This window comes from Barbatula barbatula (genome assembly GCF_947034865.1).
Source record: "Barbatula barbatula genome assembly, chromosome: 2".
Classification (NCBI taxonomy): Eukaryota; Metazoa; Chordata; class Actinopteri; order Cypriniformes; family Nemacheilidae; genus Barbatula; species Barbatula barbatula.
This window is the reverse complement of record NC_136767.1, coordinates 19,975,868-19,991,204: the sequence shown is the minus strand read 5'-3', so window position 1 is coordinate 19,991,204 and position 15,337 is coordinate 19,975,868. Positions and strand designations below refer to the sequence as shown.

The 15,337-nt window shown below is 38.4% G+C and overlaps 1 protein-coding gene across 1 annotated transcript in view; it reads right to left on the bottom strand.

Moving 5' to 3' along the window:
• cacna1ba (calcium channel, voltage-dependent, N type, alpha 1B subunit, a) overlaps nt 1-15,337 on the bottom strand; it is a gene marked incomplete at its 5' end in the record, with an annotated part of 90,920 nt that overhangs the window by 23,365 nt on the left and 52,218 nt on the right. The window contains 12 exons of the mRNA XM_079472826.1: nt 212-413; nt 1,390-1,524; nt 1,816-1,976; nt 3,240-3,336; nt 5,762-5,782; nt 9,619-9,725; nt 10,000-10,059; nt 10,205-10,334; nt 11,169-11,289; nt 11,460-11,644; nt 11,863-12,657; nt 14,797-14,832. Of these exons, the coding sequence (XP_079328952.1) occupies nt 212-413; nt 1,390-1,524; nt 1,816-1,976; nt 3,240-3,336; nt 5,762-5,782; nt 9,619-9,725; nt 10,000-10,059; nt 10,205-10,334; nt 11,169-11,289; nt 11,460-11,644; nt 11,863-12,657; nt 14,797-14,832 (2,050 nt within the window). The remainder of the gene's footprint in view (nt 1-211; nt 414-1,389; nt 1,525-1,815; nt 1,977-3,239; nt 3,337-5,761; nt 5,783-9,618; nt 9,726-9,999; nt 10,060-10,204; nt 10,335-11,168; nt 11,290-11,459; nt 11,645-11,862; nt 12,658-14,796; nt 14,833-15,337) is intronic.

Here is a 15,337-nt window from a genome sequence, read left to right as displayed (position 1 = left end):
TACAAGGTTTCAGAAGGACAACCGCGTTATACTTATATCTTCCTTTTAGGTAAATGTCACTTGGTTTGATATTTTCTGCTACACAATTACATTCATACAGGGTTGCTAAAGCGTGCTTTTAATTCATTAGGGTGGGACGACCTGAAATCATTGAATTAATTGGATGCATAAAGTACCGTGGATTTTCAAGGAGACGATATCTGTACATTACCTCATTTTTCTCCAGACTGCATTCTGACAGGGCTTTATCGCCCTGCTCCTGGAATGTGATGATTATCAAAGCCACAAAAATGTTGACAAAGAAGAAGGGGAAGACCACAAAGTAGACGACGTAGAAGATGGACATCTCAATGCGGTAGCCAGGACTTGGACCTTTGTCCTCAAATGTGGCATCTACAGAATGCTTCAAAACCCTGTGCATAGACAACATTATACCATCACACTCTACAATAAAATGGAGTATCCTGTGTTACAAAGGGGCCATTTTTTCACTTCAAATTGAGGTCGAGAGATGAAGTGAAACCCCAGTTTAATTGGACAGTTTAACCAGTTTAAGATTGATGTTTCAGTATACTATATAATGAAATGCTTTCGCTTCATTAGCGGAGTAGCCAAAGTAATTAAATTGAAGCGAGTCCATCCTGTATATGGATTCTAAATTAACCTGCAGTCCTTCAGCATTTTTACACTGTGCTGTACGGAATTATTAATTATGGGGAACGATTAAAGTTAACCTATGACAAATTGAGGGACAAAGGGCTTGCAGACGACCTTTGTAGAAGGAAGAACCCAGGAGCTTGTGATCTTCTCATAAAAATTAATCACAATGGATTGAGTTTGGGTGTGAGTTTGGGCAGCCACAGCACAGACAGTGATTCATGAATGGCTGCCCAGTCCATCTCTTGAGAGGTGTGCTCAAGCGGTATCACAGAGACTCAAAGGGCACCACTTCAAAATGATTACAGCCTTTAAAGCGAGCTAGGATAAAAGGCCACCGAGGGGTCAAAATACACAAGGAAAGCGTTTGAAGAGGACGCAAGCGTTTTAATCCCGACAGAAACAGACTCAATACTAAACAGGTATTTATAGAATAAAACACTATACCAAAAAACATATCAAACAATAGAAACAGTCTTGAATGCACAATAGATCGGTTATTGTCAATGTTTTAGAATGTATTAGTAAGATATTTGATTCTGGACCTTTTTGTCTTTTTGTATGAGTGCTGTTCACTGCAAACTTTCATTTACTTTACAAAATGAACATTAGCATAACAAAACTGAATTGACTTGTTTTTTGCTTTGTAGGCAAACCGTTTTCCAGACGTCTTCATTCAGCCAATGACGATCTTAATAAATGTTAAAGAAGTGAATGTGTCTGTTTACTTACGTGGGCCAACCTTCCCCAGTCGAAACAGTGAAAAGTGTCAGAAATGCCCACAGAACATTGTCATAGTGGAAGTCGTATTTCTTCCACTCTCTTGCCTGAGCTGCCACCTCATCCTTATAATCCAAGAACAGGCCCCTGATAACCACATACATAATGAGTCAATTAAATAACAAATAGTCATTTAGCCCAAACCAGAGGGTCTCAAATCTTTTTAACCAGAAAAAAGCAGTTTTTAATAATGTACAAATTATCATTTCTTTATGAAATATATCTACAGTATATCTTTATTAAGCAAATACATAATTCTGCTTGACTGCTCTTTTATTTAGCATGGGTTAGGACACAGTACTACTGCGCACCAGTAGGGGGCGCTGCATGTGTGAAATAAACTATCCCCAAGCAAGCCCTGTTCAGATCCCACTCTACCTGCAGTCTTTCTCCAAGTCTTTGGATTCATCTGTGCAGTAGAAAAACTTGCCCTTGAAGAGCTGCACGGCAATGACGGCGAAGATGAACATGAACAGGATGTAAACGATGAGGATATTCAGCACGTTCTTCAGCGAGTTCACCACACAGTCAAACACGGCCTAAGAGAGAGAGCAAACACACACAAAACCAGTCTGCTTCATTAACAACAAACTAAAGTTATAAAGCGGAATGAGATCATTTCACAGACCGTGACAACTGAACTCTAGCATCAATGGATCCATAGCCACACGCCTAATCTGTCACACCTGAGGCATTTTTTGTAATCTGCGAGCGCATTGCTCACAGGTGTTCAAGAGGCTCTGGCAGGAAACAGTGGGGGTCCAACACCACGGATACCACAAATTTTCCTTTCAATCCAAAATGAAGGACTATCAGTGTCCCTGTGAAGCTAACAGCTTATCACTTATTGAATCAACGGCCTGTCTGCTAATCTTTAACAGGTTTTTCATAAACTCTTTATTAGTTTTATTTGCAGTTTACAAAAGTGTTCGATTTAAAAACAAATTAGACGTTCAGTAAAAATAGACATTTTGTAAAGAAGTCTTTGTCCGGTGCTTTTGAGGCCAGCCATTTTTAATCATAGGTAAATGAAAAACATTTCACATTATTTATATAAAACAAAAAGTTACTTGCCATTCTGCTAATTATGAGATTTGCGTTTTTGTTTCTCATTTATTAAACCCGCAATTTATAACTTTAGTCTGTCTATCGCAATCTCTGTTTAAAATATAAAATTGCTGGTAACTTTACGTTCTCTTCTTTATGTGCTTTGAAAAGCAATCACATTTTCAGAACAAAATACCTGACAGCTCAAATTGTAAGTTAATTTTGCAATTGTAAATTTGTGAAAAATGTAACGCTGCACATATACAGATCTTTTTGTTTTTTTTCAACAAATATTTTTTACAGATTGAAGCGTTACAGCTCTTTTATATCTATCGCCATCTCTGTTTGTTAAAACTTTGTAAAGCATCTCGTAATGTTGCCGTCCTAACACCGTGTCTACACCGGATGCGACCGGACTGTAAGACGAATTTGATTAACAAGATTAACTGCTCTTAAACAGATCATTTGTATTTAACCAAGTTTACAGGTGTTAGCTTTAATAATAATAACAATTACATGATTAACGTTTTAACATATTCCTAATATTAAACAACCTTCTATCTAATAGAACGCACCTTCAGATGAGAATTGTTCTCATCCTACAAAACTATTTTCTAGCTTATGATATGGATTCATGAATAAATATCTACAGGTAAAAAAACACCATATCTGAAGATACATTTCAATACTGTAAGATCAATCTGTCCCTTCCTATGAGTGATGGATGTATAAATGGTCTAGAAAGGCATATGTACCTTCAGTTTTGGCAGACGTTTAATTGTCTTCAAGGGCCGCAAAACTCGTAACACCCTCAGGGACTTGATGGTGCTGATGTCTTTTCCTTTGGTCCCTCTACATGAGTCAAACATAAGCCAATGATCAGTTAACACAAAATCAAACATAAATGCTGTGGCTATGAATCATCAAATGATTCATATATATCCACACAAAACACGTGAGAATGTAAGTGAACTTGATGTAAATGTTTCCATCAGTTAAAAAAAACAACAATGGGTCGCTAACAGAAACTAATATAATATTCACCCAAACTGATATAAAACTAAAATCTCGAAATCCTTAAGATAACGTATCCTTGGTTTTCAATGGCGGAGCTTTAAATCATTCCAGCAATGGATTGGTGTTATTTCACAAAATAACATGCTCTGGTGACAGTATAAAATACAATCTATATTGCATGCAGGTACAATGATGTCAATGCACTAAACTGGCTCTATCAAAAATATAAGCCCATTATTGAATGATAAATTTGTTTTAGCAGTCATGCGAAAATAAGAAGGTGACATGATTTCAACCCAAACGCTGCTGTGCATCAGATTCTAACACCACACCACCAATGATATTTAAAAGAAACCCCACCCTAAACAAGGGCACAGTTTCTTTCAACCAATGCTGTTTTTCTTCTAAGTCTATCAAGCTGACACGGTTCACATGTTAACTTGAGTAACTGACTGCATTTATTTGAATACACAGCATGTATTCATTTAAACACAGCACTTACAGTACAGCAAGAAAAAACAAGAGGTAGGCTAAATAAAAAGCAAGTCTAAAATGAGTTTCCCCTAAAAGCAAAGAGCAAAAATCTTCATCATGGCTTCTGAATGCTGGAACCCTTACTGCCAAACTTACGATGTAATTTGATGAACTACAAGAACAAGCACAGTCGATAACTGAATTACAAACAACTACAGCCCCAAACGTTAAACCTTATGGAAGAAAAAACTAAGAATTATATTATATATATCTCTGTTATTTTGAATGTCTGAAAGCTGCACATAAATAACTAATTCTGTCCACATATGACCACATAAATCACAAGCCAAATGTTTAACAGGATAGTTCACCCCAAAATTATTCATTCAACCTCACCCCATTTAAAACATGTATATGAATCTAACTCTGTGGAACACAAAATATATTTTGAGAAATCTCTTTTGTGTTCTTATAATGAAAGTCAATGGGGACCCGAAGTTGACTGATCACCAACGTTCTTCGAAATATCTTCTTTTGTGTTCGGCAGGTAAAATAAAGTCATACAGGTTTGACATGACATGAGGGTGAGTAAATGATATAAGAATTTTCATTTTTGAGTGAACTATCCCTTAACTTAAGTGCTAACACTGCATGTCTGCCTGTCGATCTGGATTTAGTGCTGTCCGACTAAAAGTACTTTGTATCAGTTTGCAGATACCATTTAGTTCTTCCAGTTCTTGCAGCAATGGAAGAAAGAACAAAAAAATCTGAGAGGTCAAATCACATCTTAATGATTCATGGCCTGCGTCCGAATATGCGTACTTCCCTATTATCTAGCATGCAAAAACGAAGAAATTGGATCATTATTGTGTCTTATTATATATTATAGTAGCCAACAAAGTGTTTTTCTCGTATTTCGTTTGTACTTAACATTTGTTCTTCCGTATTTATATTAGCCTTATGTCAAATAACATGGTAACATACAAAGGGCAATGCCAACATGTATTCATAGTACATATTTTTTCAGTTTTTTTATTAAATATAGTATATTCTTCGAAAGTACACTAATTTTGGACACAGCTAGTCTCGTACTTGAATAAAGAGTTTGTTTGACATTGTGATTGATGCTCTCAGATAAAAAATGATTGCTTTACATTTATAAAAATCAATCCACAAAGCACTGATCATCTTCCTTTATACAGACATCTCTATTCAGCTATCTATCCAACTGACCTTTCCAGTAGCCATACAAGTCATGTAGCACGTGTATAATGAAGAAAAAAGCACCTCCTAACCTCTAGACAGTGTTGATGTCTACTTACACATGCACAGTTCATACATTACACAATATATCCTATAAAGACCAATCTAACAGCCAATCAGCAGAGACCTTACAGCATGGTTCAACAATCAGCATGGTGAAGTTACTCCCCCTGGCCCAATGAGAGGGCTCGACATGGTCATGCAACTCCAGCCATGCTCCCTGATGCACATTAGTCCAGCATGCAATTTACTGTACAGGGCCTGTGGTTTATCCTCCGAACCCACTGCACACAAATATACAGCAGAGCTTCAATAACGTCTCAATGAACGCCCTGATAACTTTCACATCACATCAATTGCGAGGTTGTGATGAAAGATAGCAGTGTTATCGTAGAGGCTCCAACCCTGTACAGATACTCTCAGTCCACTGACATGTAGTGACGGTAAAGGACATTGTCCTGGACAAGCCAGGACAATGAAAAGTGAGTTATCAAGGAGAAAGAGAATTCTGGGGGTTCCCCACCTGTTTACGCTTTGCTGTGATCTAATAAATGAGAAGAACAAAAGCACAAGGCAAAACATTATGAACAAAATTCACCTGTGAACTAACAGTAAACCACTTACACCTCCGAGAACATTGCACATAACATTTCATTAAGAATAAACAGAGATTTGCATGAGTGCCATCAGAATAAAAAATGTCTTTGACGAAGGGTAGGAGTGTTTTTAAGTGAATGTTTCAGAAAAGGCTTATGGATGATGGGTGAAACAAGCACTTTGAACTGTCATTTATTTCACATATAAGGATGTTAAAGGATGACAGATTTTTTAGTGTAGATTTGACAGGAGAAAAAACATCTGAACTGGATCTAAAAAAACAACACGATAAAGATCTGGATCGAAAATCAAAAGATGCAGACCCAGAAAAGAGAAGCTTGAACCGTAAATCTCACTACAGTTCTGAGCTGATTTAGGGTGGGATTCAGTAGCATATTAAATAAATATATGGGTTATACTGTATATATTATTATAGTACATATATATTTTGTTGTACACTTAGCTCCTTTTAAAGGGGTCGTATGGCATGAATATGTGTTTTTCTGTGTCTTTGGTGTGTTATAAGTTGCCCATGTATTAGACACGTAAAATTGCAAAAATCAAAGTGTCAGAACAAAAGATGCATTCAATCTAAAAGCGAATGCTCACCCAGACCTGCCTGAAACACCTCTTGTAACCACACCCCCACAATTCATGTCAGTTCGTGGTATGATTTGATTCCAAATATGGCAAGAGGCGTTACATTTCCGTCACACGCTTGCAGTATTCGACCAATCACTACGCACTAGTGAACTTGGTCAATCACAGCACACCTGATGAGTTTGTAAAAAGTCTGCGCGTTTCAGAGAGGCGGGGCAAAGAGGAGATACAAACTTTATGCACCTTAAACTGTGCATACACATTACATTACAACTAAAATAAACTATAATATTCGTTTTAGACATGTCATATGACCCCTTTAAGTTCAGATTTTGACGAAATAGAAAATCAAATGATCTGATGCTACAGTTTATAATACGTCATCTACCTATAGCGCTGTGCTGATAGGTTTATAATATTTTATTGAACTGAAATCATTTTAGGGTATTAAAAACATTAAAGGGATAGTTCACCCAAAAATAAATCTTCTGTCATCATTTACTCTCCTTCGAGTTGTTCCAAATCTGTATACATTTATTTGTTCCGATGAACACAGAGAAAGACATTAGAATAATTATTGTAACCTTGCCCGGAGAAAGGAAATTTTACTTTATCATTTTCATTGTTTTGTTGAACACAAAGTATATTTTAGAGAAAGTAGACCAGCAAACAGTTCCGGGACACTTTTTACTACTATTGTAATTTTTCCTACTATGGAAGTCAGTGGGGTCCAAGAACTGTTTGTTTACAAGCATTCATCCAAATATCTTTCCCTGTGTTCTACCAAACAAAGAAATGTATACAGGTTTGGAACAACTTGAGAGTGTGTTATTTATGACAGAATTTTCCTTTTTGGGTAAACCCTTTAAAATACTGTAGTCAAATACAGCAACTACATGACTGTTGAACAATTTAAGAGGTGACGTATTTAGATATCCATTTGAACATTAAAGAGTAACAGTAAACTCCAAACTATGGAATATCAATGAGAAATGTAACAATAAGAGTTATGTGATAAATCATCTCAATCGGATTCTTGAGCTGAGACAGTTTCTATCTATTTATGTCCATTAGTTGGTCCAAGGTATCAAATTTTAATAAAACTTTTGCTTTTTAAATAAAGAAAAAATAAATCTTCATATTGCAAGTCAAACATTTCAACAAATAGTAAAAAACATTTCCCAAACTTTTGAACAGTAGTGTACGTATATTGCATGTTTTTCTCCCACCACCACTTAAAAGGTAATAGTCTTATTTAGCTTGTTCTGCGATGCCAGAAAATGGTGAAATACCTAAAAAGCAACCAAAGCAACAGATATGATTTAAGGCAAAGTATCTGTTATGCTTCAACTCCACAGAGAACGCTTAAACCCCTGTCCAATCCCAGCAATGACAGTACATCACATTCTCTTATGTGACTCTCTAAGCATGCAGAAACATGAGCATGTCAATACATTCATATTCTGATGCCTGTTAATCCAATGGAGTGCTGATGTGATGTCTGAAACCTGCCCTTGTGTGTCACTCCAACCGAGTTTAACAGGTCATCTTTGTTTTTATATGACACATGCACCAAGCTGAGCAGACATACAGATCAAAACATCATTCTGTCTGATGGCTCTGTGTGGATTATCCAGGATGTTCCATATTCAATACGTACATACAGAGACCTACTGAGAATGAGGGATTATCACTTTGTTTACTTTGTCTACTCGAGTACTCCGCAGATAAATCATCTGGGTATTGTAATACTGCTCTGGGTAATCTGTGTCCTTATTGTTCTGTCTTTTAGATTAAAATAAATTATTGGAAAAAACCCTAGACAAAACATTTCTGGTGATTACATTTCTGTGTGTTGAAATGCTATGTGCATCCTGAAATCAAGTCATTACAATTGTCCAAATCTGGCAGTTACATACTGTTTTGAAAAGAACTAGTCACACAATTATGGTGTTGTGTAATGTTTTCCGAGTACTCGGGTACTCAGGCCATCCTTAGCAAGAATGTTTAGAGGAAATGAAACAGATCGATAGCTTCTGCCACCCGATGAAACTGGAGAATTAAATGACATGGAAGAAGAATCAAGCTGCACATGTATGCGAAATGATGTGAAGTGATGGATTATGGAAAGGCTGAAACATTGCAGAAGATCTCATGCTTCAACACGTGCCTATGGGCTACACATTACTCGACTCACACTAAGACAGGCATAAGGACGAACAGTGAAAGAGAGAGAAAGAGACAGAGACAAGGACAGAGAGAGTTAAGGCGTTACCCCATGAAGCTCCTTCAAGTGATTCCAGGCAGAGAGAAACAGAGGAAGAGAGGGAGTCAGTGACGGCACAACAGTACATTCACATTGAACACGCCTCAGCTTTGACAAGACATCACAGCAATAAAAACACAATGATATAAAACAGATCCAAGCTGAGAGACTCTTTTTTGCAGGTACCCTTGTTATTCCAACAAAATATAACATTCATAAACCAATACAGGCTGAGCATATAGAGGGTCCTAGCAAAAACAAAACACCCCTGAACACATCCGCCCTCCATTCCACTCACATTGAAAAAAATTAGGACAACATGGGAAATAATCACGTATCTACACATATGTAGCACCAAATTCAGATCTATTAAATATGGAGGAAGATTTTACATAAAAAACTTTGTGCTGAGTTTGCAACGTTCTCAATCTGTTTCTAATAGCATCTAATTGCCATGGCCCACTGTAAAGCATTGCAGTGGTCCATCCATTACACCACAGGAGATGGGCGAACAGCTGATTATATCAGACAACTCCTTCATCATCTATCGCACACATACGCTTGATCTTTTTAACAGAAAACAACAATGCCTTTTGCAAACTGCAATAAAGTGATTTCAATTGATCCACACCACTGATAGAAGAAGAAGAAGTGATAAACACATCAGAGGAAGCTGGCAAACGTCTTAATGAAATTATATTTTTTTTTTACGATCGCAGCATGTCGAATGAGAGAAATTTAACACGTGTGGATGTGTACAACTAAGACAGACGAAAACACTCAGTGTCAAACAATTGAACTGAATTGAAGTCGTCTGAAATGCTGATAAACGTATACACAAGTCGAGTTATTTTGTTATTAGTTCTGTGGCGATTACGTTGGCTTTTCCAGGTATTTGTAAATGATAAGAAACTTACGAGAATGCGAAGGCCACCAGCGCACCGCTGACCACAATGAAGTCCAGAATATTCCACAGATCTCTGAAGTACGCGCCGGGATGTAGCAATAAACCCAAATCCACCATCTGATAAAAGGAACGGCATGAATATAAAATATTTCTGAAGCTGAAAACATTTTATATTCTTAGTAAAAGACAGCTGTACTACAAAGCTAAATGCTATCATTTAGGGGACATATGGGGTAACCTGTGCACCCTTTTTCAATTTAGTGTCTATAAATAGACACTTAAAAACGACTACTCAAAAATGTGTTCCAGTGATAATTTGCCCCACAAAGGGGAAAGATGCGTCACGTCAAAGGGTTGCATTCTACCCGACCATCCTCTTCCTCCCACTTACCTTAATGACCATCTCAAATGTGAAAACTCCAGTGAAGACGTAGTCCAAATACTTCAGCACCTATGCAGAGAAGAAATCGAAAAAGGGGCGTATATTTAACAAATCAAACAGCGTGACATCAGTCATCCGAGACTATTATCAGGTGATATTAAAAAGAAAGACCCAGAAAAGAGAAAGACATGCAACTGGTGAAGTCTTGACTCACGTTGTTGCGAGGAGCATTGGCTTGTACCGGGTCCTCAGCGGCCAGAGCTATACTGCTCATGGCAATGACCACCAGGATACACATCTCAAAGTATCGGAGACTCACAATGTAGTGGCACAGACGTCTCACCCTGCACAAACAATTATACACTATTAAAGACAATCTTATCACAGTTACATCTTCATTAAGTCTGGCTTCTAACTTCTAATCCCCCAAAAAAGAATAATGCTTTCATGTTGGTCACACACTTTAACAATCACCTTGAGTCACCTGGAGTGTGTTTGGCATTCACTCAGGTTCACACATACACAGATACTTATTTACAGAATATAAAATAGTCTATAAAACATTTAACCATTTACTGGTACCCAAATAGTGCAATGATAGACACCAAGGTTATAGATGTTGGACTTGGCAACAGTATACATCTTTATGTGCAGGTTTATGAGTGTGGATGCCTCGTAGACTTGAGATCTTAAAGTGTTTACCTTTAACGCACAGTCAAACTTTACAGCTATGCTAAGGGATATTCAGCACGGTAATGAGCTAAAACACTTGCAGACACAAATATCTTGGTAGTTTTCCAGTCATCAACTACAAGAGTATGTGTTTGAGAAAGCTCACATCAGAGTTGAGGAAATTGCTTTAAATTGGTCAGTTACTATGGTATTCTACATTCAGATAAAGATAGTTCAGCTACATCCAGCTAATCTTCTGACAAGCTACAAGATGCAAACAAAAAATGTAAACACAGTAACTACTCGCTAAGATAACTTTTACTGTTAATTGAAAGGGATGTAAAGTATACTATTTTGAAAGCAGGTAAGGCACTGTCAAGTTCTAAACAATGTTTTAATACTTTCTGCTGGTAATGGATGGTGTCCATTACCACAGAAAATAAGTTTCGACTCCTCACAGTTATTTTACCATAAATTCCCCAACACTACCACTCACACACACTCACGGGTTGGATGGGCTGAAGATGAACATGGAGCTGAAGGGGAGAATGGGACGAGGGCTGCTCTGGTTTAGATCCTCCAGATTCTTTTCAGTCATGGGCACAGTCTCACTGTCTATACTGTTCACTAAGAGATGAAAATCAATGCATTAGTTTTAACATACACAGACACCTTTTCTACAATAAACGAAATATACAACAAACTATTAGACTTGATTACTTTGTTTAAAGAAATTAAAAGTTGCATAAAATATATCAGCACAAAATAAGGGTAAAAATTTTTCTAGAAATACTGACTGGGTATAAGGGTTGTCTCCCCAGGTGGAGATGTGATTGTTACAGGGATGTGTGTGCTTATTCCTCCGGTCTGACCAATGTTCCGCTTGTTGTCCGATTCTTCTGGTTTCTCAAGGCACCATCTGTTGCCGACTGGGGGATGATGGGGGTTTACGGCGAGTGAATCTCCTCCCATGTCCACATGTCTGGAGCTGGGAATTGATTAGAATTTTTTGCTATCATTGTATGCTCAATTCCAAGAAATTAAAGATGCAATTGGAAAAGACATCCCAGAATTCCCACCTTAAAAAAAACCTTTAAAGAGTCTATGACTGTCGAAAGATTGAAGATGCTAAAGCTTCTTTAAAAATGACATCACCTTTATTTTCACATGAGAACTTTTGGTATGAAATGTTGCTCTTACCTGTGGCTGTGCGACTTGCCCTCCTCTTTATCTCCATTTCCCTGTTCATCCTCTCCCTCAAGGGTGGACTGAGCTTTACTGCTCCGCGGCCTATGCTTTCTCCTCCCTCCGTTACCTCCGTTCTCTCCTCTGGTGCACTTCTCCCCTTCCCTCGTTCCGGAACGTGAGCCCTCCTTATGCCTGGAGCTCCTTTCGCTCTTGCCCCCAGCACTGACCACTCCATTGCCCTCCCTGTTATGTCTGTGGGAGTGATGGTGGCGATGTTCCCTCTCCCCGCCTCCCTCGTCCACCGAGCTCTGGTGGTGATGTCTGCGACCCCCCTCCCTACTCCGGCTCCTGTCGTTCTTCCCCTCCTTACATCGTGTCCCGTCGTGCTCTTTGCTGCGGCTGTGATGAACGTGATGCCTACCTTCTTTGCTGCGTACCATGTCTCCGTTCTCATTGGTCTCGTTGGAAGGCCGCTCCCTGTGACGATGATGCTTGCGCGGTGGGTGAGACTGCAGGGGTTCCATAATAGGGGCGTCTCTTTCCTCCGGTGTGCCAGCTTCCACTTGCATATTCTGGGGTTTGTCCCAGTCGGCCCCGGGGCTAATGGGGCCATCACAACGAGGTTCTACAACTAGAGGGCGATCTAAGTGAGTTTTGATGTCAGGGTGAAGGTGGAGGTTGGATGTCAGACGTGGATGGAGCTCCTCCTGGTACAACGCCTCGCTGCTGGCCAGAATGTTCTTTCGGATTTGGGAGGTGCGTTGCTCCCACACGGACATCATTTTTAGGGATCGTTGCTGTTCTTTACTGAAAAGGAGATTTGAGAAACTTCTGTCAGTGACATACAAATGAGGGAACAAAGTTAGTCAAGATTTTAACGTCTCCATCCATGTCGAGACCCCCTTTAAAAATGTTAACTATGTAATTGCGTTTATTGAACTTTTGGGCTTTATTTTGGATTGCTGCACATCACAATAAAGGTTACTTTTTTAAGCTCTCATTCATGTGAAAAGAAGGTCTTTATGGATGCCACATTACAAGTATCACATGACATGCTTTACTCATCCTGCACGTGTCTGTGGAAATGGTTTGACTCATGCATCTGATGTCTGTGACACACAACAAGTGTTTTAAGTTTATTGAGGTTTAACATCCTCATGAGTGGTCCAAAACTTCAAATGGTGAGAGAATTGAAAAACGATAAACATTTTATAAGTCGCATAAGATGTTTAAATAGTCTAAATATATTTGATATGAATCGTTTCAGGGACATAAAAGGGTTCATCCTTTCAATATTACATTTTTAATAATGATTCCTAAATGAAGTAACCAGCCAGCTGGCAAGTAATACCATTTAACATACTTGCCAAAGATATTTTTTTATTTGGCACTTGCCCAGTTCATTTTGGACTCTGGGCTCATGTCTTCCCCTCCTTTAAAAGAGAATCTATACTGTATTTCTCAAAGACATTCTTCTTATTCAAATAGTTAGCGCTGGGAAGAGTACATGAATCACCAGTAACTACGGTAAGGTAAGGTAACTGAAAAGCATTCAAGGAGAATGCAAGTAACACTGCTCTATTTCATCTACCGCATCCTCCTGATTTATTCTGTTCACAGGTCTATCAGGATGGCTGTGTTCCAGAGAGTAGACGTGATGAGTGAACTACGGCCATGTGTGGACAGGTGATGAGAAAGAGAACAGGGTTAGACTCATTTTGAGGCACTATTTATTTCTAAAGCAGTGCTTTGCAGTGTGAATCACTGCTGTGGGCAGGTCACAGTCTATCTATGACAGAACCTCGAAGTGTGATTTTATTTTCTTTCTGGCCAATGTGTTAATGGTAGATGGCAGAGAGAGCACTGCAAATTATTGGGAGAGAACATGGGAATAAGATCAGGCGAACTAGCTTTAAAGTGATAGTTTACACAAGAATAAAAATTCTGTCACCTCTTGTCAGAAGTAATTTTGACGAATGCTGGTAACTGGCACCCATTCACATGCATTGGTTTTGTGTTCATACAATAGAAGTTAATGGGGGGATGTGTTCAACGTGGAATAACTGCATTTGAACATAATGCTAGAAGACATTTCTTCTTTTATGTAAACATTATAAGGAGAAAAGAATGATGCTACATGCTGCTGTAGCTGGCAAAAACATCCGAAATGTCTTGAAACAGCAGCACAAACTGAAACTTTGCTGTTTCAGTAAATGTAGTTTTTTTACAGCCTACAATCCAGCACAGTATTTATTTTGACTCTGTGATATTTTCTGTATACAATACAACAAGGCTGCAATAATTCAGCTGTGTGAATGACTATTTAATGATTGCTCTCTAGGAAATATTTACATACTTGGATAGACATAAAATGCTCTTTTGCTATTACTGTACAGTCCTATGACAATTAACCAACGTTTACAAAAAGGAAGTCTGGCTTGTTCATAATGTACAACAATACTCCATAAACCTTAAAGGGTCTGTAAGTAATGATTGGTTTCTTCAACCACGCAGCCTCTTTAAAACCACCCTCCAATGACATGTTAGCCAATCAGATGTCAGCAAACCCAAATGCACAGATTCCGATTGGCTAACATGCGCGTGCCTCATTTCAGTGATGTCTCTCGATAGATTCAGACATTTTATTTGTGATATTCTATTAAATTAAGCTTACAATAACTTTAAAGTGCAAAGAACAAAATGATATCAAAGAATGATTTATGTCTGGACCAAGGGTTTAAAATGAAATCGTAGGTTAATTGTGAGAATACACGTACAGTATGTCCAATGAGGGGAATGATTCTGTAATGTCTGATATATTTCACATTTCCAAACACTATGAGGTGCGTCACGGATGAGTATTTGTCTTTTGTCTTACAGATGAATCAAATACGTCCACTTATGTACTGAAGTTATTAAAAGTCATGCCCTTTGCGGTACCATTACCTCAAATAGTGATGTGCAGGGGTGCAGACATAACTCCTAAAACACATACAGTAACAGCACACAGTGAAATCCAGATACACAAACAGACTAAGAGTCCCCACAGAAAACAGCTAAGAACACAAACATTGACAAGAAAATCGAAAAGGAACAAAGATGTTCAAACGATAGACAAAATGGCAAAAATTATAAAAATGTTAAAACAAAACAGAGAAATGCACAAAACAGTCAAGAGAACTGAAAGTTGTTGGAGCTGCACTGAAAATCTCTACGGGTGTAACAACATCATGCTGTCTTTGTTCATCTGACTTAATTAAGAGCATGGATATAAATTTCTGAGTCTGTCGGCTTGTACGCGTGAGTGTGTGTGCGTGTGTGTGTGTGTGTGTACGCTCTCACAGCAGGCCCGTCTGACAGGAGTGCTGACTCATTAGGCACTAACAGTAGCAGGAGCTCTAGTAGTGATGCTCACTGGGCAACAGACGGCTGCGTCTGAGAATGCGACTCAATGCCAATTGCAGTCTATGATCCCAGCTCACAGTCG